The sequence below is a fragment of the Colius striatus genome, chromosome 23 (assembly GCF_028858725.1).
Source record: "Colius striatus isolate bColStr4 chromosome 23, bColStr4.1.hap1, whole genome shotgun sequence".
Classification (NCBI taxonomy): Eukaryota; Metazoa; Chordata; class Aves; order Coliiformes; family Coliidae; genus Colius; species Colius striatus.
In genome coordinates, this window is record NC_084781.1 from 4,796,236 (window position 1) to 4,819,123 (window position 22,888).

The 22,888-nt window shown below is 50.0% G+C and overlaps 1 protein-coding gene across 1 annotated transcript in view; it reads right to left on the bottom strand.

Annotated features, from left to right (window-relative positions):
* POU2F3 (POU class 2 homeobox 3) overlaps window positions 1-20,368 on the bottom strand; it is a 39,292-nt gene extending 18,924 nt beyond the window's left edge. The window contains 5 exon segments of the mRNA XM_062014167.1: window positions 4,426-4,460; window positions 14,932-15,000; window positions 15,717-15,770; window positions 20,085-20,296; window positions 20,298-20,368. Of these exon segments, the coding sequence (XP_061870151.1) occupies window positions 4,426-4,460; window positions 14,932-15,000; window positions 15,717-15,770; window positions 20,085-20,296; window positions 20,298-20,368 (441 nt within the window).
* Between the last annotated feature and the right edge of the window lie 2,520 nt (window positions 20,369-22,888).

Here is a 22,888-nt window from a genome sequence, read left to right on the forward strand (position 1 = left end):
CTCTAGCACATCATCTGTCAAGATCCAAGAAAACTCACTCTATTACCTCAAAAGACCTAGAGAAAACCCCACATGAACCTCAAAAATTCAAGTTCTGCCTCTCAGATATGCACAGGGCAGAGAGATGAGTTAGATAAGGAGGTCCTGAAGAAGGGGAACCCCTTTGGCACCACTTTCAGGGGACAGGCCGTTAACACACAGGATCCTTCCCTTGGTTTTGAAAGGGAGGAAATTTTCACCAGACCCAGTCCTTCACCCTTCCTTTGTCATCTACCTGCAGACACACTCCTGTGGCCAAAGAAAGTCTACCCAGATCCTGACTTGGAATCTTAAGCAGCTCAACTATCTGATGCTTACTGAGCACTGGAAGAGAGGGATTTTGAAACGTGTCCCTTAACAGCCATGTGCAGCAGTCAAAAAGGCAACATGTGTGACCTGATGTGCAAATGTTAAGCATTGGGCTGATGTGTGTGTGAAACAGGAGGTCCCTTCAGTTGCACATCTTATTTTGTTCTGGATGCTTCCCTTTGTGTTCTGAAGATCTCTCCTGCCCCAGCAATACATATCCAAGCTACCACCTTTTCCCAGGTGAATCCATCCCAAGAACTTGTTTATAGGAAGCTTTTTGGAAAGAGATGTAAATCCTTATTATATCCCCTGATAGGTGTAAAGCAAAGTCATAGGAGTAAAAAAACAACAGGCAAATTCAAGGTGTGCCAAGTCCTGGACTGCTCAAGCACAGTAGTTCCTGCTTGTCTGTCTTAAATACTGTGAAGTCTCACACCAGGATCACCTTTACAGAGATACAAATATTAAACCTGTCATCATCATTAAACAAATGACAGCCTGTGTACAAGGGTTAGCTTTTTGCTGGAGTGATGACATATTTGGATACAGAGCACATGCAGATCCTGCTCAGCCTTTCCTCACCTGATAACACATAACACTTGAGCATTATTTCAAGAGAGACTTCTCCCCCAGCACTGGTGTGCAGCTCAGGATGAAGGAGCTTAGAGAAGACCTCCAACTGTGGGTTGATGCACAGCACTATGTGCTATGCTGCAACACTCATACCACACACACAAGCCCAGTCATCTCCCAAAACCCTCAGCCCTAGTTCCGTGTGTGTACTCCAGAAGGCAATATTATCTCAGGGATTAACTCCAGACAGAGGATGAATTACCTGGCTCTCTGGAACAGCTCCCTTCAGAGCCATCTCTCTGAAGAAACACAAACAATGCAATATTTCCTTCAAGGCTGCACGCTGTCTACACCAATGGGGAAATAAACCAAATCAGAGCTGGTAAGACCATAGTGACATCACCTGAAGTTCATCATGTTAACACTGAGGAAAAGCTCAGATTTCAACTCTTTCAGTCAGACCTTTTCCTGGTCCCAGGCAATGCCCTTTCATGGCAAGACTCTGTATTTGCAGAGTTACTTCTGTCCTTGACACGCTCTAGACACCATCCCAAACCATCAGGAAGCAGATGTCCCTATGCAGGCTGCCAGCACTGAAGGTGAAAGTTTATTACTATCTCTTTGCATTTCCCTTGATATAAACAGGAAACAACCAGCATTAGACTCACTAAATAAAAAGCCAAACCAGATAGGCAAGGCAGAAGATGCTGCTTTTTCCACACACACCCTTTTCCCTCTCATTCACATACAAATTACTGTTGCATCCAGGTGGGAGGAGAGTTTGAAGAGGGGAGGGAGGGGGGGGAAAGAAACGTTTGCCAAATAGGTTGAGGGATCAGAAAGCAGCTTTCTCATAAAGCACAGGGCTGACCCACAAACTGCGAGAAAAACCTCAAACCCCGCAAGAGTTTCCCTCCTCCCCACTTTCAGGGTGAGAGCAGCCACAGCAGGGATTTGGTAGGCAAGTAAGGGGTCTAACCAGGTCACTCCACCCTTCTCTTCCTGCCTGGAGCATAACATGGGAGGGAAACAGACCTGAAATGTAGGCCATCTACAAAGACTGGGGGAGAGGCTTAAATGATGTGAGATTTATGATCTTCAAAGTGATTAGCGCCCAGCACTCCAAATAAAGTCAAAGAGAGCTCAGCAGCTCTTGCCTTCACTTTGGAGCTGGGTTTCAAACCATACTTCTCTGGCTTCAGCTTAGAAACTTGAATTGCAAGGTAACAACAAGGAAAAAAGAAAAGCCACCCAAAACCAACCTCAAACCCCAAACTGAAATTAAAACCCCACCAACCTCCACCCTTAATGAAAGAGCTCAGCACCTGATGTTACATGAAAACACTTTGATATTTCCATATCTCCCTTCTCCCCTTTTCTTGCCGTTGGAAATCTATTTGCTGAATCAAAGATGAATTCACCAATAGCTGAGGTCAACCTGAAACGTGAGTGTACAGCCCACATGCCTCTGGGCTCACGCTCCCTTCCAATGGGAACAGCAATGGCTCAAGGTTGCACATGGCCTTGAGAGGGAGACAAAGAGCCATTGGAACACGTCTGTGTCCACTCACATGGACTGTTACCCCTCCCAGCCCTGATAAAACATCCCTGCCTTCTGGGGAATCACACCAGATTAAAAAGAAAACCAAACCAATGAAACCCCAGCACATTTAAATGAGCCTGTGCACAGACTTTCACAGCTTTGATAAGTCCCCAGTCAGGTTGGCTACTCAGTTACACAAACTGGCACAAGTGAAAGGGATTCTGTGGTGGCCCTTTGGTGAAAGGTGGGATGCTGCAGGAGACCAACATGAAAACACAACCTCTTTTTGGGAGAAGGACTTTTCTATCAAGAGGATTCTGACTCAAATCCTGCCCCCACAGCTTTGCCAGCATCCACTTGGTCAGTGGCATGCAGAAGACTGGGACCTTAAAGCTAGTGGGTCAAATAATCAGTGGGTGGGAATCAGCACTGCTTCACCACAGTCAATAACATTTCCTTGATCAACCTCAGTCCAGCTTCAGTTCTAACCTCTCTGTGGTGTTGCCATAGGAGAAGTTTGCAACACGTAACAGCCTTGTACTTTCATAGCTTATTTCTATCTCCAGGGAATTTTCTTTTATCACTAGTTATAAGCAGATTGGATTCTTTTCTTGGCATGTGGAAAGCCTGTGCTCTGGGCTCTGCAATCCACAGAGCTGGAGACACAAGACTTTTTGTTTTCAGCTGGGTATTCCAAAAGCCTGGAAGATGGCTGAACGTGTCAAGACACCTTTGATAGGAAGCTCCGACCCACCCAAACCCAGAGCAGCCAAGCCAAACAAACAAACAGCAGCTTGCTGACATCTGTCAGGCAAGAGTCACCAAGACAAGCTTGAGGGACAGAAAGCCACTGGGAGAAGCTTCAGCTGCACACCTGCTGCAGGCAGGAGGCCTTTGCAGAGGACTGCAACCCTTGGACTCGGGGAACACATGGCTGGAAGCAGGGAAGGGTGCTGGGCTGTTCAGAGGGCCAACATCTGCTTCACATGCTAGTGACAGTCCAGGAGTTCCAGCCCTGTGTGCTCTCCCTGCTGCTGCTCCCCAGCCATCCCCTGCAGCACGTCAGTGGGTTAGCTCTCCTGACGTCTTTGTCTTTATGAGATCCAGCTCCATGGGTGGCCACAGGAGCCCTCAGCTCTGGACTGAGAGAGCATTTCCCTGTGTGTCTGCACAGATTCAAGATCTATATGCTCTGAAGGGCTGTCACCTTCGTCCCCTTGCCATTTGGACGTGACATTTGGGGATTTCTTAGAGCCGAGTGTGAAAATCCCTGGGCACTCATCGAGACAGTGGTTGCTTTCAACTGCAAGAAGCAGGAGGCTAATGGCAAACACAGCAAAGACAACACTGTCTCACATGTTCCTTTGCAATCAGGGCTTGCTTGCCCTGCAAGAAGCCTTTGCTTTTATGTGCTGTCCCTTTCCCCACTGTCCTGCAGAGAGGAATCTGCCCATGTAGGCAGCCCTGATCTCGACCTACGTCCTCCAAGACCTCAGATCACGTCATCTTCAGTCCTTGCTGATACTCCTGGATGTCAGCCTGGTGCTCTTAGGCTTGCATACCACAGTGCTTGCAGTGCTAATGTCACAAGCAGTGGAGTGCATGGGGCTTTGAGACAGGCTTTGCACATCTGCCACTGTAACTGAGGTCCCTTTTGTTTCTAAGTGACAGCAGAAAAAATTAAAAGCCAGAAAAAGCCTCATGCAAATGGTGATTTAGAGAAACACTATAATTAACTGAACTTCTATGAAATAGAAAGGCCTGGAAACCAGAAGTTTAATCTCTCGTTCTGTCCCACAAGGGGAACTGGGAGGAAGTTCTGTGGTCTGTTTAATGGTAGCTTCTGACCTAACAGTTTTTATCTCTCAGCAGTAGCTGCCTGGGACTCAGCAAGATGAGCAATTAAAAAACAGTCATTCAAGAAAGCAGGAGAATACCTGGTAACCCAGGGAGTGTCTTACCTGCCTGTTGAAGTCCAGCCCATTCTGTTCATTTCCTACAATGAAACAAACAGAAAAACATCTCAGTATTAATGACAGTCAGCACTGATGCAAACTTCACAGAACTTAGAGCACACACAACCAAAGACAGGCTGCTAGCCCAGCTCAGTTTACGGTAAGAGCAAGAAGAGGAAGGTGGAGTCAACACCAACACAGCAATGGCAGTACTAAAGCAGCTTTTGCAACATTTGGTGGCATGAGCCTTTGCTGAAGTATAAAGAGAAGTGCTTCTGCCTGGGAAATGCCTGGCCAAGCAGCAAGGGTGGGGGAAGCTCACTGACTGCAAGGGAGATTCCAGCAGAGCCAAGCTGCAGGATGTTACAAAACTCCAGGGAAATCCAGGACCAGGGCACTGTACATAAAGCAAGAGCTAACCATGGCAGAGGATAGCAAACAGATGGCCAAGGCTGTTAACCAGTGATCCTCAGGAACCCATGTGGCACTGAGTAATTACGGGATATCTAAAGGAACAGAGGGTGCCGTGGGGTTGTGCTCAAGAGGCGTCTCCTTGATTCCAAAAGAGATTGGCAGGCATGGGGGAAAAAAATCAGACAGGTTTCAGCCTGAAGGTACTGCACAGGCCCTCACTCATTCCCCTTTGATGATAAACATTCCCCCCCCCCCCCCCATCACACCTGCCAAATTCATCAAGAACATCACAGAGGAAAGGTTGTGTGCTCCGCAGATATGAACGCTTTAAGGGATTCCACGAAGCCTCTTTAGTTGCAAAGGCAACCCCAAGAAACCTCTTCCCTTTGCAATCCATTCCCTAAGTCATTCTCTTCCAGTTCAACAGAGTTTGTAATAAATAGCCTGAAATTATTCACATCCCACTGGCACAAGCCCCCAGGGCCACCTCCTCCTGTTTTTTCCAGTGTAACATTCCCCAGAGAGCAGAGCCCGTGCCCTGTGATCTGATCAAGCTCCAACACATCGTGTTTTCCAGGACTGCATGTCTCCCTTGCAAAAAGTTTGAAAGTGATTGAGAGGCTGTGCAGGCAGCAGTGCAAATCCAGCTCCTACCCACTTGCTTTCCTCATCTGAGCAAGCCTCTATCCCAATCCAGCGTGCAGCTTTTCAGCTTGCACCATACCCATGGTATTCCCAGGAGAACCAGCATGGCTCTTTGAGATCCTCCTGGGGAGTGTGCTTGGTGCAATTATTCATTGCTGGCAAAATATTTTAGAACCAAGGATAACAGTTTCACCCTGGTCTCTGCTATCTAGAAACAGTTCTGGAGATTTAATCTGCAACACGTTAACTGTTGGCTGCCCTTGTTAGTCTGAGCTGTAGGTCTTTGCTATTAAACAACAGCAGAGCACTATTTCACAGCAGAAGCAACTACTGCCCTCCCCCTGAAATCTCCTCTATCTTCTCACCATCTGCAACTCAACCTAGATCCAGCTGTGCACATTCTCCCCAGCCTGTTTGCATTTCTGCTGTGCTTCAGCCTGTCCTTGGCTTCCTCCTGACCTGCTTCTCAAAGCTTCTTCTCTTCCCAATCTCAGCCCTTCATCTCCTTCCATGTCATTCCCTTCTCTACTACCACAACCTCCAGCTTGCCACGTGCTTCCACGCTCCCAGGCCTCTTGCTGCAGCCATCTGCTCCCTGACCACCTCTCTCCAGCTGCTTCTGCCTGAGGAGTTTGTTCATTCATTGCGTTCCAGCTCTATGCCCCAAGAGCCAACAACTGCACATGGACCGATGGGAATGCTGATAGTGTTAATAGATGATCACAATCAGCATCCACACACCTGAGAGGCTCTGTGAGGATCTTCAAGGCCTGCAGTTTCTACCTTTGAAACCCACGGGAGGTTGATGCAATCTAAAGGCAGTAGCTAAAGGGAAGAAAGGCAAGCAGGAGAGAGGGAGGAAATAAAGTTCCCAGTTGCTAAAATAGAACAGGAAGGAAAAGGTAATCTTCTGGTTTCTTGGACACCAGAGTTTTGCTCACGTTCAAATGCAGCATGTTGATGAGGCAAGATGCAGAGACCTTGAGGGAAATCCCTAGGTCCCAAGTGCTGATGGCTCTGAGCCACCATCATACACCTCAAAACTTGGAACTAGAGATGTACAGCTGGAAGGGAGTTTCACTCCATACCCCTAACACCAGGCTCAAATTCTCCAGCTTATCATTTTCTCCTCTTCCAAGTTTCCCATCTCTTACTTTTCCTCCCTTCACAAGCACATGCAGCTGACAGATTTCTACCTTTATTTTTCCCTTCCTCTCCTCCAAATCTCATCACCTGTTCCCTTGCATGTCCCCCTGCAAATCAACAGGGATATTCAGGAGCATCTGAGGCAGGTGTTTTGCGACAGTGGAGTCTCCTGCAAATATGCACAGAGACTAACTCAGCCATAGCTTGGGCGTCAAAGTCTGAGATAACTGCCCTAGGCTGTCTTGGTAGACATGGAGGAGAAGTAGGCACCTCCAGAGGCCATTCATCTGACCTATCTGAGACGCCTATCTGGAGCTGAGATGAATGGCCCTCTGGAGATGACTATTTATTGACTACAAAGGAACCCAGGGGGCAACTAGTTCAGACTTAGATGTCCAAGAGTGAGATATTTAAAACTGGGTGAGGTGATTTCTACTCCCAGTGGTTATGTAAATGGGAGTTGGATACACAAATCTCTTCAACTGTTTCAGCAAGAGCAGTGAGTGTTTGTGCACAAATTTACTTGCAAACAAACCTCATCTTTTGCTATTTCAGTGGAAGCTTGTGTTGGAGTAAAATTAAAATCCTTCTAGTTGTAAGCCAAGGTTTGGGTGTGATAGGGATAACAACTCTCTCCTTGCAGTCAAATCAGTAACCTTCCTACAACTATTTAAAAGAGAGACTCAGCTTCTGTCAACACCAGGACTCACACTGCAGCAGTCACCTCACTCCTTAAAGGCTGTTCAAACAACGAGGATCTGCACTTAAGATTTAATCTTTTCTAGCTCCAGGAGATAAAAAGAAAGAAAAGTGTAAGTGGCAGCAGAATCTCAGCTGCTGTAAACTGCCAGAACCCCTCTAATTTTAATGGAGCTTCACACCAGCCAACAACTTGTGTCTTGCTACAGCAACCAGACACAATGGGATCCAGAGTCTCCAGTGTCTGCTAGATGCAGTCCTCCCCTCCCTAAACTACATCAAACTGAGGAAGCCAGGAGGAAAGACTGCTTTGAACCCCTTCACTCCAATTCCCAGGAGCTTCCCCACCAAACAAGCCCTCTCTCCTCTCTTTCTGGGTATTGGGACAGGGGGAAGGCAGCAGCGATAAGCTCGGCTGGCTCCCCGCAGCACGGCAGACAAGGACCGTGCTGCTCTCCCTGGTTCACCTGGCAGCTGTTTTGCATAGCACTGGCATCAGATCTGGTGCGAGTTTGCCTGGGGAGGTTTCTCTGGGGATGGGAGCAGCAGAACAGTTCTGGGCAGCTTCCCCCCACCCGCTGCTGTTCCCCCCACCCGGGACGTGCCATTCCCTACAAACCAAAGACAAGCGCTCCATCAGAACCAAAACCATTCCCACTGGAAGCTGCCAAGCCAGCCCAGCACCAGAGGATAAAACCTCCATAATAGGAGAAAAGTCAAGATTGCAGTGTGTCTTCATCTTTGTGAGGCAAACACATGCAGCAACATGTAGATGTCACCTATGGGAGTGACAGCCGCCTGTGGCTTTTCACTCGACGGCAACAACAGGGCTGCAACCAGAAGGCTAATCTTATCCCCTTTCCCACCCAACTGCACACTTCATTCACCTCATGGTTTGATCTCAGCCACGCAGAAGGGACAGGGAATTAAAAGGTGATCTCAATCTTCAACAGGTGTTGGGGAATTCCCACAGGGAATCAGTTCTCTGCATTTGGGAGGGAAATTCAGAACAGCTGAACCAGCGATGGAGGAACAGTGCCAGGCAGACACCAGGCAGGGGATTCAGCTGCCTGAGCTTAGATGTCTAACTTTTAGGTGTCTACTTCTGAGCCAATTGCTCTAGGCTCCCTTTAGAGCCATGGAGAGGAAGCAGGCACTTCCAGAGGGCAATTCACCTCACCCCCTGAGACAGGCAGAGAGATGAATCATCTTCTGGAGATCCCTCTTTTCATCATTGACTGTACAAGGAGCTTGGGGTGAGTAGGTCAGGCTTCAGGCTCAGAGTATTGAATAGCCAAAATTAAGATTAATCTCACCTATCCTGAAGATTTTAGCACTCTAGCTGATAAAGCACAATGCCATTAGAGATTGCCAAGCCAGGTGCAGAGTGCTTTCCAATGTATGTTTTCTAGAAGCTGAGAAATGAACTTGTTCACATTATCTGGGACAAGAATCAAATCTCCCACCTCAAACAACTGTGTGAAGTTAAAAATTTACCCAAGAATGGGCAAAGAGTGACAGTAATGATTGTAACTACAAACAATGCTTGACCCACATGCTGTAAATGAAGCAAAGTGCTCACCAGCCCTGGGGAGGATGGGCTTCTACCAAGAAAAAGAAGATCAAATACACTCCTCAGGTTTTCAATTCCCTTTGGAGACTCAAGCCAATACTATAATACTCGTCTCAGCAGTCAGACCAGCAGCTTCTCCAGAAGCAGCAGAAGCCCTGTGTGACAGGAGCATGCTCAAAGCACTTTCTCTCCATTTTAAGAGTTACCCCTGATTCCCTCCAGCTGTGTCCAGAGACAGTGGGGAACAGAAACTGAGGCTGAGCAGATGCTAGTCAGTTCCCTGGGTCTTTGCATGCCCTGCTGGGATGGTTGCTGTTCCCAAGGCTTACCTGAAGAAGTGATTTTTAAATAGAGCAGAGCATGAACAGCATGGGGAGGTTTTGAGCCAGCTAGAGCTGCATTTTTCCTGTTAACCGTTTGCACTGAAGACACAACCAAACCAAACCAGGGCATCAGAGCATCTCCATGGGAAAGTTAAAGCTGGTTAGCAAGAAAAGTGAACCTGTGCTGACTCAGCTACAGACTCCAGGGGAAGCTTTCACTAAAGACTCAAGTGTTTCACTTGGGTGGAAACCCCAGGGTTATAAAATCACCTTTCCTTTGTCAGCAATGCCTCAAAGAAAACCCATCTTCTAGTCCCACTGCAGCTCTGAGAGCAACATGCTCTTCATGGGGGGCAGGGAGCCAGAGGAGAGAGAGGACAGTAAGTGTGGGAGACTCGGGCAGTTTCCAGAAGGAAACCTGAGGGCACCAGTTGTTCCCACGGAAAAGATTTCACCTGCAGGTGCTGGGTGAGGGCAAGTCTCTTCTCTTAGACCAGAGGCAAGAGGCAGATCAGACCAGCTCTTCCTTTGCCCCTCTAATTCAAGTCAAACCAGCTTTTTGTTCCCCTTTCCCCTCCCCATCCTTTTTTATCCTCTTCCATAATGGGATGTTTAAGAAAAAAAAATAAAATAACCCAACCTCAAACCCTAATCACCTTCATTTGAATTTCAAATCTCCCCCTCCTGGCCTCCCCCACGCCCCAACTGACTCGGAGCTGGGAATATGGAAATTTCTCCTGCTTGCCTTAAATGTGGCTGTGCTATGAAAATCATCAGCCTTATGCAAATCCTGAGCAGGCCCAATTGCCATAGCAACCAGCTGCTGCCAGCCTGACTGCTGCTGCTTTCATTTATTCGGGACTTGTCCTGGGGCTGTGCGTGGCTGCAGGGGGAAGAGACGAGAGAAATCCTGGAGGCTTTGAGGAAAGTTTCAGGAGGGAGAGGTAGCCTTGGAGAGCAAAGGCGTAGCCAAGGACTAGGCTCAGCGTGGGGCAGGGGAAGGCCAAGTTTCCTCAAAAGACTTTGGCCTGGCAATGTGTTTCCAGCCCTACCTGAAGAGGTGAAAACAAAAGGCAAAAGAAATAAAGCTCAGCCTGTGCAGCCCTTGGCTCTCGCAGAAGTCATTGCATGGCTCGATCTGGCAGCCCTTGCTTGTGCACACATCTCCTTCTGCACGAGATGACACAGAGGTCAGAGTCTCCATACCCTATTCCAGCATAACCCATCGCCTTTTAAAAGAGACCCTACCCCAAGAGCTGCAATTGGAATACAATAAGCAGTAGGTCAGGTCTCCACTCTGGACACATCCCCAGGGAGAGCAGCTCCTGCACCAAAGAGCTTACAAAAGGTAGGAGAAGAGATGGAGATCATCCCTTTGGAGCTGAGGAACAGAGATAGACTGACTTAAGTTTGTATAGGGAGTGTGTGGCAGAGAGGCAGACTGAGACACTGGCTCTGTTTTTCCATCTGCCCTGACGTGGATTTAAGGCACAATGCACTGAGATAGCAGCTGGGGTGCTGGGAAGAGCTTTGGGTCGGGTGGGAGTTTCAGTGTCCAGTTGCAGGGGGTTTGTGGCAGCAGCAGAGGAAGGTGTTGCATTCCTTCTGCAGCCATGAGCTGGATGAAGGTGAGGGTACAGGGGGAGAAAAATGGCAGTCACTGGAGCATCTCTTCCCAAGGGACACTTTGCACCACCACAGGGGCAGATGAATCATGGCTTCTTACCACTTTCATTCTCCTGGGGTTTAAGGGACCTTTCTTACCCTCAGAGAGAAGATATCTGCTTTACTGCTTCCTAATGCACCCAAGTAGCCAAACTGTCAGGGTTAGATAACCCTGCTACCACTGCCACCAGTCAGCAGCAGAGCAAGAACCCAGCTTTCTGGCTCCATGTGCCCTCTCCATGAAACCACACTCCTCTACCTGCCTGCTGCTTTTGCAGCTCCCAGAGCCAAGAGCGCTGGGCGAAGCTGCCGGCTCGGCTGCCTGCTCCTGTCCATGGGAGACAGCAGCTGCTCCCCAGCAGGACGAGGATGCTGCAGGGCTGTCCTGTATTGCACCCACACATACACACCCCAGCTCCTCTCCCCAAGCGCTGGGATGCCCATCACACCCTCCCTGGGCTCCTGGCAGGCCAGTTCCCCGTGTTGCAGGGTGGGGAGGGAAGGTGTTCGCAGCGCCTGCAGCTATTCAGTTCCCCATGGTTGTGTTTGAAGAGCTTCCCTATCGCCCTTTTGTTAAAGCTTTGGCTTTCCCCCCATAGCCTCAACAGATGAAATCAAAGGGAAGTAGCTTTGCTTGGTGTAACCTGTTTTGATCAAACAGATAAACGGGGGGAACAAGTGTCTGACACAAACAAACAGACAGACAGAGGCAAGTCCCACCTCAGCGTTTTGTTGCATCAGATACAGAGGGCTTAGATAAACCACAAGAAGGGGGAGATCTCTGCCCCTCGGCTGGAAGACCAGGGGCGACACTCTGCAGTGCCAAGCCCCCACAGTTCCCAGAAAAAAAATCAGCCCAGAACTTGCTGGCATGGCTTTCATCAGTTTAAAAAGATGAAAAGAGCTTACAGCCAAGCATAAAACTCACCCTTGTCATTACCCCCCATGGAGGCAGCAGGACTGCCTGAGAGCCCAGCCACAGCCTGCCAGAGTTTAAACCACACAAGCCTTCACAGGGGAGGCAAAAGAAGACCCTCAGACTGCAGAGGTGAGCTGAGGCTCAGGCTGAGCAGCCCAGCTCCTGGGTGATGGAGGAAGGCAGCCCAACTCACACCTAAGCCCCCTCACACATGGACTGTGATAAAAAAGCATTAAAGGAGGGTTTAAGATTCCCTGGACTGGGGAGAGCAGGTGATACCACTTACATTTATGTTTTAAAACAGTGGCTTTTTGTAAACCAGTAACATTTCACTACAAACATAGACATGGAGGGGGCTAAAACCCTCCCACATGGGGCTAAAATCCACATGGGGGTTTGGAGAGGATCTTGTTAAGCAGATCTGAAAGGATTTTCCATTCAATTGATGTGGATGAAAGAGGAAAAAAAACCCCAAACAGCTCAGCATTGCCACCCTCCACAAAAATTATCAATTTGGACAATTTTCTCCTACAGAAAAAGGTCCAGGGTTATGTGAAACACTTCCAAAGTGAAACAATGCCCCAAATCACCTTCCCTCCCCACCCCCACCCCTAAGCCTAGAACTGGCAGAGATATGAAAGGGTGAGATTATGTTTCTCCTACTGACACTTCCCATCAGGTCTTTAGGCATCAGTTTTAGATCAAGGGTTTGTTTTTGGCACCCAGCTCCCTCCAGTATTTTTTTGTTTGGTTTGTTGTTTTTTTTCTTTTCATTCTTCTTGGAGCCAAGCTACATCTTTTTGGGGATGAAAGGTCTTTGTAAAGCTGCACCTAGGAGAATTGCCATTCTTCATAAGCTATGCTCTTGTTAATTTGGTAACTGCCCTCTCTTTTGGGGGAGTAACAAGATTCCTGGGGAGCTCTGGGGATTGGTCCAGTTCATTAGGAAATGGGGATTCAGTTAATGAGTCATTGGAAAACAGATTTTCCCACCTGAAGCTGGTAAACAAAACACTAAACTGCTCGGTGTTGCAGTAAATACTCCTCTAACAATGTGTGCAAGTGAAAATAAAAACTTCCAGGGAAGTTCAGTACAAAGAGCTTTGTTGTTTATAAACAGAATGGTTGGAAAGAAGGGGGAAAAAATACCAACCCAACAAAGATGCTTAGAGGTTTTAGGTAAAGCACGAAGGTAGACCCTCTGTGGGCTTGGCTGTGACTGGAAGTGGGGCTGGTTACAGCAGCTGAAGCAGAGTAAGAGCTGCCATCCTGCCCTGACCACCTCTTCAAGAGATGCCACAGAAGAGGTTGTAGCTGCTCAGTGCAGTGCCAGACTCTATGCCATGCCAAAAAAAGAATAACTCAAACAGGTTCCTTCCATCAGTCGGGGTGGGGGTGGGGAATTGCCCCTCTCTTGCAAATGAAGGTCAGATTTCCCTGCCTGATTTGAGGGCTCCTGGAGCACAGCTAATGCTCCTGCAAACATTTTTGTTATTTTCAAACAAATTGGCTGCACTTCTCTGCTTTCTCATCCCAATTACCACTAGAAAGAGGTGCTACAGCTAACACTAATGGCTGTCTGGGAACCTGAAGCTGAAAACCCTATATTCTCCAATCAACTGTGGCAGCAGCTTCTCGCCTCTTTAACGCTATTGACTGCAACAGTCTCCCACTACACTTGGTAACAGCCAACACCAGCTCTGAATACAGCCTTCCCTGATCTACATCTATGCTATCCATCAACTCTCTGTGCCAAGAACAGTTCAGGACACCCAGGTTTCCCAATTTGACAGCTACTTTTGAAAGGGCTGGGGAAGTCTGAGATGCTTTTGGTGCTGGTCGGCTTGGAAACATTTATCTCAAGAAACCAACTTGGGGTCATCTGAAAGTCCTGGGCTGAAGCTGAGCTGACCAAAGTCAAACAGAGTTCATGGCCATGAATAAATCCAGATTTTATCTCCACCTTAGCTTATGTCAAACAGCTCATCTTAATAGCTAAGACCACAGGTGATTTCTAGCCCTCATTGTGAACAAAAGGGGAGCTTTAGAGCCATTAAAACATGCCTAGGCTTCTCTGGCTTTACAAAGGCATCTTTTTTCCCACCCCTCCAAGTTATCTCAGTGACAGAAATGTAACAGAAACAGTAAAATCATTCCATGTAAAGTTTTAATGTACTGTTACACATTCCCTCCACTCCAAGCTTAGAGCTCCTCATTATTTAAAGAACAATGATCCCTCTGTGCTGTCTGGGGCAGTTTTGGTTTTAAAAGGCATTTATTTCCAAGTCCATAGATGAGCTTCACAGTTTCTAATACCTACTGGGCAGTAAAAAATATGTTTCTTTGCCTAAAAGGGAACGTGACCATGAGCCTTTGTGGAGTTCCAGGCTCACGTCTCACACTTGAAAGGCCACTGCAGGCAGTGCCAGCCAGAAGGGATGCCAGAAAACACAAACCTGATTTTTCTGGGGTATATCCCACCTTGTGGCAGTGCAGAAGTTGGCAGAAACCAGTGCTAAGACCAGCTTCAGAGGATCACTCTGTTGTCCAGCTTTCTGTATTCAAGGAAAGCTGAGGCTTCTAGCAAGGTAACAGGAGAGTCTGAGCAGCCACCGAGTGGGAGCAGTGGAAATGAGAAACCAAATCATGCTTTGGGATGAAGGGTGGTAATTTCTGCTGGAACTACCTAGTTGGATTTGATTATTTCCCAAGTCCCTCCTGGTTTTCTACATATATGTGGCCAAAAAAGGCTTAGCCCATGGGAAATTTGTCTAAGGAAATGATCCTGACGTGAACCCTGTGTAAAACAAAGAGCTGTTTGTGCTAAACTGAGCAGACCAGGACTGTTTCAGTTGTATAATTCCTTTGGCAAGATGTGTGTTTCCATGCAGAGGACACTGCTGAGACACATGGGCATCCACTGCTGTACAGAAGGCTCTTGCAGGCTGAGCAAGACACACTCACAACCCTATCCCAGAGCACATTCTCCATATCTCCCAGGCTGGTGGGAAGAGTTTGATGTAGCAGCAACAGGAGTCCAGCAAAGCACAAACAGAAACTTCCAGCACCCGTGTGCCCCTTTGTTTTCCCCTCCCTCACCTGCCCCACACACCCCAGACCCTCCTTACCTGGCTCCACCTGGTCGGGTTCATGCCGAGTGTCTGTGGAATCTGCCGCATCACCGCTCATCTTGATCTCTGGAAAAGGAGGCACAACTGATTTTAATAACAGGTCACAGTCCCAGGCAACAGGCACATGTGGCTTCCACCAAACAGCACAAATGAATGTGTAATTATAATAAACCATCAGACTTTCAAATTTCTGATTCCTCAACATACAGGCACTAGAATATTCATCAGCTCCGAGGATGCACTTTCCCTCCTGTTGCTCTTTGCATCCCCCTCATTCCTTTCCCCCCTCCCCAGTTGGCTGCTGTGGCCTCACCTTTTGCATCATCCCTGTCCCCACAGAGGATAAAGCCACAGGGAGTCCTCAGTGGCCTCTGCCCTGAGCTTTATGGTGTTGTCCCACACCGGCTCGTGTAGCTCTGGGGCTGATACTGTCCCTGTAGAGGCAGAGGGTCCCTCCCAGCTTTTCCCTTGTCCCTGGAGATGGCTCAGCCAGGCCAGTGCTTGGTGCTGCACAAAGCACACGAAGGGAGGACCAGCCTCAGAAAGGCAGGCACAGACTAAGATGCTCTGAGAGAAGCAAATTCTCTCCTCCTCTCTCTTGCAAACTTACCTTGTCTCATCCCTGTTTACAAACTATTGACCCAGCTCTCCCCCACACACCCCTCGAAAACAACACTGAAGCTGCCTTGCTCCAAAGCATTGTCCCCAACCCAGCAGTGTGCTTGGCCATCAAGCTCCTGCTTCCCCCCATCCCTACCAAAGCCAATAAGTTTGTCATTTACCCTTGAAGTGATGGCTGCCACCACACCCGGGGCCACGTTCTCCTTCGGGTACAGCTGCAAGAAAAGGTGGGAACAGTCAGCCTTACAGGGATTGCTCATCTTCCCCCTTAAAAGAGGCAAAATACACACTGGTGAAAGCAGGAAGATTAGCTATTCAAATTCAGATGGACACCCTCTTAGCTCTTTGCCCCTTTGCATGAAAACTTTAACTCTTTCCAGGCTAGTTGAGGGGAGAGGGGGAAGAAAAGATAAAAATGGGTTTTTTTAAGAAGAACCAAGTGATTTGCATGTGCTTCCTGCAGCCAGTGCTGGCCACAGCAGTCATCCCATTTGCATCTGCTAATAACAACAGTGTGGAAGCTGGGCCAGTGTTTGCTGTGGTAGAAAAGGCAGGTGGAAGCCTTCTTAAAAGCATCATGCAAACCTTTTCCTCTTTCCCATACGTGCCTGATAGTATTTCCAAATGGCCAAAAGGGTGAGCAGAGCCCAATAGGTTTTTATACCCATTTCCCCTGTCACACTAAAGCCAGCAGCCCTTTGGGTTGGTTTGCTCAGGTTTTCTTTTCCCATATTCAAACTTCCAGTGTGCAAAGGGCAAATCAGCTGCTTTTTCTGGCCAAAACTGAATAGCTTTGTTTAGGTTAAAGCTTGAAGCTTTTTCTTCAGCAATGAATAAAGGAAGAAGAAAAGGACAAGATTTTATACCAGAGTGCAAAAACCTTCATGTACTTCAAAAAACTTCCTTTCTTTAAATTACATTAAGGCAGGGAGGGGGAAAGGAGAGAGAGAAGAGTTGTGGGATTTTTTTTCCCCCTTCAAATAAACCCACTGCAATTAAGACATGAAGGTTTAGTGGGGCTTCTAAGCATTTCTACTGCAGGAAGAGCAATTATCATCAGCTATAAACATCTTCTTGTCTTGTAACACTGCCAAGGGACCCTAACTTAGGCAATCTACAAAGCACAAAGTTTTGTTTGCTGCCAAGATGTATCTTAAGAAAAAAAAGAAGGCCAGTTCTCATAAAATAGAGTAAGAAAAACTGTAAACTCTGCAGAGGTTTGGTGCTTGCTCTAGTGAGAAAGCCTGCAAGCTTGCTGCAAAAGAAAGGTGATGTGGGTTTTATTGTGAGCACAAAGCGATGAGTGGTGTATCAGTGAAGGAAAATTGTCTCATGCCCAAGACCACAGAGCAAGAGACAGAGCTGGAGAAGAGCAGAGTCTAAAGCAACCCATGAGAAGCTATCTGCCAGGAGCGAGCCCCCAACCCCTCTGCCATGCATAACCTGGGGGGTGAGTGAGGAGGAACCCCAGCTGCCATGTGGGAGAGGAGAGGAGAGGAGAGGAGAGGAGAGGAGAGGAGAGGAGAGGAGAGGAGAGGAGAGGAGAGGAGAGGAGAGGAGAGGAGAGGAGAGGAGAGGAGAGGAGAGGAGAGGAGAGGAGAGGAGAGGAGAGGAGAGACCCCAGCTGCCATGCATAACCTAGGGTGAGCAGTGAGGAGAGGAGGAACCCCAGCTGCCATGTATAACCTGGGGTGGGCAGAGAGGAGAGGAGGAGCTGCAGCTGCCATGTATAGCCTGGGGTGGGCAGTGAAGTGAGGAGGAACTGCAGCTGCAAGTTGATTACATATCACAGGCTATTCATCAGCTAACCTCTCTCCTCCTGGAGCCGAGGTACTGCCCTGGGATTCTTTCATACATGGAGCAGAAGGATGTTATTTTCACAGAGATTCAAATTCCCATCATAAATGCACACAAGTTATCACAGTTTAAATATCTTGGGAGAAAGTGAAACACACAAAGCAAACAAACAAAACCCACAGGAAGCAAAAGAAAACCCTTTTGATCAAAGCCTCCTGATCTGAGTGATGGGGGCTGGTCAGCTTCTGTATACCTATGGACAACAGTGCAGCACCAGCTGTCCTCCAAGGGATCCACGAGAACAAGGAGCAGATATAGAGAGGAATTACTTTCCAACATGATTCTAAACAAAATCAAGACAACACTTTTTTACCTGACACACAATAGTCTCCCAGTATAAACCAGTACAGTGATGCACCTGAATTTGACCCACCCCATGTCTGAAAAATATCCCAAGACTGAGAGACTTTGAGTGCAGCCAAATGCAGGCTCCTTCCATCCAGCCTTACCAGAGTGGCAATATACAGGGAATAAGCAAGCTAGTGAAAAAAACAAGTCTCTGGGAAAAGTAATGCAACCTGGGACTGCTTCACTCTCAACCACAGACCCATTAGGAGCCGCCACTGTGGCCTGGGCCATATTAAAAATGTGCTGCTCTACCTCAGCTAGCAAACATACCTGGAGAAGGGGTAATCTGGTGTGTTCACACAGACCAAAGAAACTCTACCAGTGCAGACACTTCTCTGGGGATATATCTGCATCTCTATTTTTGCTGAAACAGAGTGGTGTCAGCAAACTGAGCTTTCCCAAGCCCTTACTCCTCGTAGCTCTTCAGACATGGGCGCTGAGACGAACCAGCCTGATGGCTTTAAAAGGCAAAACAAAAGCTGGTGGTGGTGGGAACTCGGCTTGGCTGAGACCTTTACCTGGAGCCTATGGAATTGTCTGCACTTTACCTCTGGAGCCCCTCTGGAGGCTCTAGGAAGGTTTAATATCCAAATGCCTGGGGAAGAAGCAGTGGCATCAGTGCAGAGCACAGCAGCCTACCACCATCTCCCCTGCTGAGGGAGAACCACAGCACACCTCTGCATGGGGACCCTGAGGCTGACCATGCTGAACTGCTCTGGCACAAGGGTGGAAAAAACCCACCTTCCCATCAGCATTGATCTCTGGCACCTGACTGTGCCCTCCCTGCAAATAAACGCTGCTTAAGCCCTCTGACAGATGGACGGGTGGGACGATGTGGGGGGGGATGGAAGTCCACACAGCTAGGGCCTGGCCAAATCCACCCTGGGACTGATGCTTTGACAGAGGGCACAGTATCAATTTTGGGAATCTTCTCATGAAGAAAGTGTCGCCCACAAGCAAAACAGATGGGTGGATAGGAGGCTGCGGGGGCTGCAGCCCGAGAGACACCACACCCCCATGGCAGGTGCTCAGACCAGTCGCGCTCACACCTTGAGCCAAGACCACGAGGCTCCCGCAGCCTCTCCTCGCGGCCACGCAGCGCCAGGGGCTGCCCAGCTGCCCTCCCCAGGGCTGCCATGGGCTGCAAGTCTGAGCAGCAGGGTGCTGGCTGGCCACTGAGGGGCTGCCAGCATCCCAGAGCCACGGAGAGCCCGCAGGGGAGCAGAGGCTTTGGGCATCTCTGCAGGCTGACACTGAGGGGCTACAGAGCCCTCTATTTTCCCCCCACCAGAGCTTTGCTGCAGCGTGCCCACAGATATACAAAGGGTAAAAGCCTGGGGCAGACTGATGGACATATCCTTCCTGTCCCCTCCAAACCTGGAGAGAGCATTCAGCATCTCCTGCTGCACAAAGCACCGGGCACAGGTCACACAGCTGCCATACCCCCATCACTCATCACCATGCTGCCTTCCCCTGCTGCAGGAGGGGCTGTCAGGACCTGGCTGTCACTGCTGCCATCGCTCCTGGCCCAGGTCACCCTTGGCTCCGGCATGCCCGGGGCTGCAGTCCTCCTCCTCCTCCTCAAGCATGGGGGCTTGAGCCCAGGGCAGAAGCTAAACTTATTCTATCAGGTGAGCTAGAGCTCAGCACAGCTCCAAGGGAACTGGCAGCAACTGCTCTTGTTCCCCAGCTAATTGCTGAGGGAAGGTCTACTCAGAGAAGATGTGAGACCACCTACGCTCTACTTCTGTGTCAGACCCCCAGGAAGGAGCCTTCCTCTGAGTATTCCTGTTCATTCATTCCTCACTCAAGCCAGCCTCCTACAGCTCACTCCTCATTCGTTTCTCCCTCCTTTTTCCCTCTTTGGCATTAACTTTTCTCCTTCCAACCGATGTCGCATCGTGCTCTCGCTCTCCCAGCACACGCTCCACCTCCAGCCTTGCCGCTTCCCTCTCTGCATTTATCCCCTCTCACTCCTCTCAGCTTTATCCCAACAGCTCAGGTCAGACGCTAAATGTTCATTTTCCAGGTACCCAAGAGACTTCTGCGCTCTGCTTCCCGACCCACGCTGGGGCTGGCAGCACGAGCGATGCGCCCACGTTGTGGGCATGGCTTGGCAGCCCCCTAAATGGGATCAGGGCAGCATCCATCCCCAGGTGGGAATGTGGGCACTTGAGCAGGCACTGTGATAGCAGAGGAGGAAAAGAGGAGGGAAAGGAGAGAGGAAAGGTCACAGGGATCAGAGCAATCCCGTTTGCTGCCCGAGTCCACGGCCTCAGCTACGTGGTGAGCTCCAGCCCGAGCCTTCCTCAAGTGCTCTTTACCTGCGTGCACAGACTCCAGGTTCACCATCCTGCTGCTGGAGGGAAATCCACGGTGTGCCCAGCCTCCTGCCGTCAGCCCCAGGTTGCCAGGGGCTGCCAGTTTGCCCTCCCTCCTCTGCCACCCGCTGCCTCTCAAACCAGGCGTGGGTCCGCTGCCGAAGGGACCTAGAGCTCCATTGCCTGTTGCCATGCAGGGCCAGGGGAGCATGCGGCTCCGCCACGCCTCGCCCCACCTCCGGCTCCCTCGGGTGCCCTGACACCCAGCAGCCTGGCGCCCGGCCCATGCAAAAGCCTCCATTTGCATATTAGTAAGTCGGGAATGGATGAGTCCCTGCAGCGCTGCCTGGGCGTGGGGTGGGGTGGGAAGGAGGGAGGGAGGAAGGAAGGTGGTTTGCCCACCCTCGGCTGCGTGGATGCATCCAGCAGCACCTGCCCGGTGCTTTGCAGGGGCTCTGCTGTCAGCCCCTGAGTTGTGTCCCCCTTGGATGGGCTTTGGGCTCTGCAGGGGTAAGGGAGGCCAAGGCATCAAGCCAGGCTGGGCAGCAGCTGCCTGAAGGGAAGGCATCTGAGCTGTGGGAACAGTTGCTCCTTCACTTTGCTTGTGGACACTGATAAACCCTGGGGTCTGTTCTGAGCGAGCCATGAGAGGTCTGGGCTGAACTTGAGTGATGCCATGTGAGACAACCAGCACAAAAAGGAAAGTTAGGAGCAGAAAACCTCACTTGGCTGAAGACACAGGGCAGGGCTAGGATCGGCACACTCCTTTCCTGACTTGAGCTCTAAGTACATCATTCCCCCAAGAGAAGGAAAGAAGTGGCAGACAGCCTCTTCCTCCTCCTCCATGTTGTTTAAAGCTGCAGTACGTAACTCACTTCCAAGGAAGCCAGGTGAAAAAAATCCCCTGATGTTGGCTTCTTTGGTAGAAAGGTGCCAGAGGCCAGTCCTCAGCCTACGCTCTGTGCTGTGCCAGGGACCAGCAGTCACCCTGATGGACCCGAGCACTGCAGTTGTTCCCTGTGCCTGCCCTGGATGACCCCAGCCCAGCTTGGGCTAGAGGGATGCCCTTGTGAAACCCAGCTCCAGCGCTGCTCAACCCCCTCCTGAAAGTGTTAACTCACTCCATTGGAGGCTGCCAGGTACAAGCTATCACACATTCATCTCACCCTGGCTAATTCACGTTCCAGGGCTCTCAGCTTTCCCACATACTGCTCTGCCTCCCTGGAAAGACAGGTTTTATCTGAAGAGATGGGTGGGCGGGCAGGCAGGCTCCCAAGCCTCACCTCCAGCCCAGTCCGACGGGATGGGGCTGGAGCTGAAGCGCCTGCCCTCGGCCCCTGAGCTCAGAGGGGATGTCCTCAGGAGAGGGCAACGTGCTGTGGGGACAGGGCACATGTGTCACACGAAACTCTGACATGGAAAAACAGGAAGAGAGTGGGGAGGTGGCAGGAAGGGGGAAAGCAGGAGGGAGGGGAAGTTCCAGGTGGGGCACTTTGGCAGAACAAGGTGTGAGGGGACATCTCGATGGGCTGTGTTTAGTGCTGCTCCAGGAAGCAGAAAGGTGACAGGGGGTGGTTTATGCAAGCAGCTTGTTTCAGGTTGCTGGAGGGGCTGGACTCCTGCCACCCATCCCGAGGCTGTGGTAGAGCCCCAGCCATCCAGGCCCTGATTCCCAGGCAGGTGCTGCTCTGTTTTCCAGTGTTTTCAGCATGACCCCCACGCCTGGGTTTTCCCCATCTGGAAGCCTGATGCTATCTGGCATCTTCACTGCATCAAACGTGGATGTGCTCGTGGCTCCCAGCCAGCTCGAAGGGCCTCTGGTGCCCCGGGAAGGCTCAGCGTACATTTGGTACAGTAATCCTGATTTTCTCTCTGCTTTTCCCTGGCTCCAGAGCCCAGCAGCCTGTGGCGGGTCGCGGGGAGGCAGCGGCTCTCCGGCGGCATCTGCAGCCGCAGCAGCGCCGGGCCGGGGATGCTGCGCCGGGCCGGGGATGCTGCGCCGGGCCGGGGATGCTGCGCCGGGCCGGGGATGCTGCGCCGGGCCCGGCAGCACCGCAGTGCCCTCTCCTGGCCCTGCCAAGCGCCAAATCCAAGCGGGTTCATGTGCTGCTGCTGGGATCTGCTTTTCTGAATAGGTTGTGGTCACTGAAGCAGCGGGAAAAGAAAATATCTCAGCGCTTTTCTGCCCAAACAGCTGCGGGAGCAAAGCCCTTCACCCGGGTACCCTTGGCATCCGTGATGTGCCACGAAGGCAAGAGAGAATGCATGCTCCTCCTTAGGCTACCTGAAACATCTCTGCTACACAGAGACAGGAAAAAAAGCAGGGGAGGACTCACAACATCATCACACCTTCTGCTGTGGTATTCAGAGCACTTTGGGCAAAAGCAGCTTTGCTCTGACTCTGTCCAGAGGTGATCACTCCTAGGTGCCAGCAGATATGCTGCTTTCTCTTTCCCATAGCCCATCACTCCTAGGTGCCAGCAGATATGCTGCTTTCTCTTTCCCATAGCCCATCACTCCTAGGTGCCAGCAGATATGCTGCTTTCTCTTTCCCATAGCCCATCACTTTCATCCTCACTTTATGCATGTGTTCCTCCACTCCTGCCACCAATGTTTATTCCCACCTCGGAGGAAGATAAGCTCTGCAGACAGCACTTGATTTGTGGAGTATGGCCTTTGGACAGGCCTTGGAAGTGAGAACTGCAGAAAGATGCTGCAGACCTCCCTCTGCATTTTTCTAGCAGCAAGGACCTACACCAGTGCCTCTGGCCAACTGCATCTTCTCTCTGTGCCAGGAAGCTCTCCTA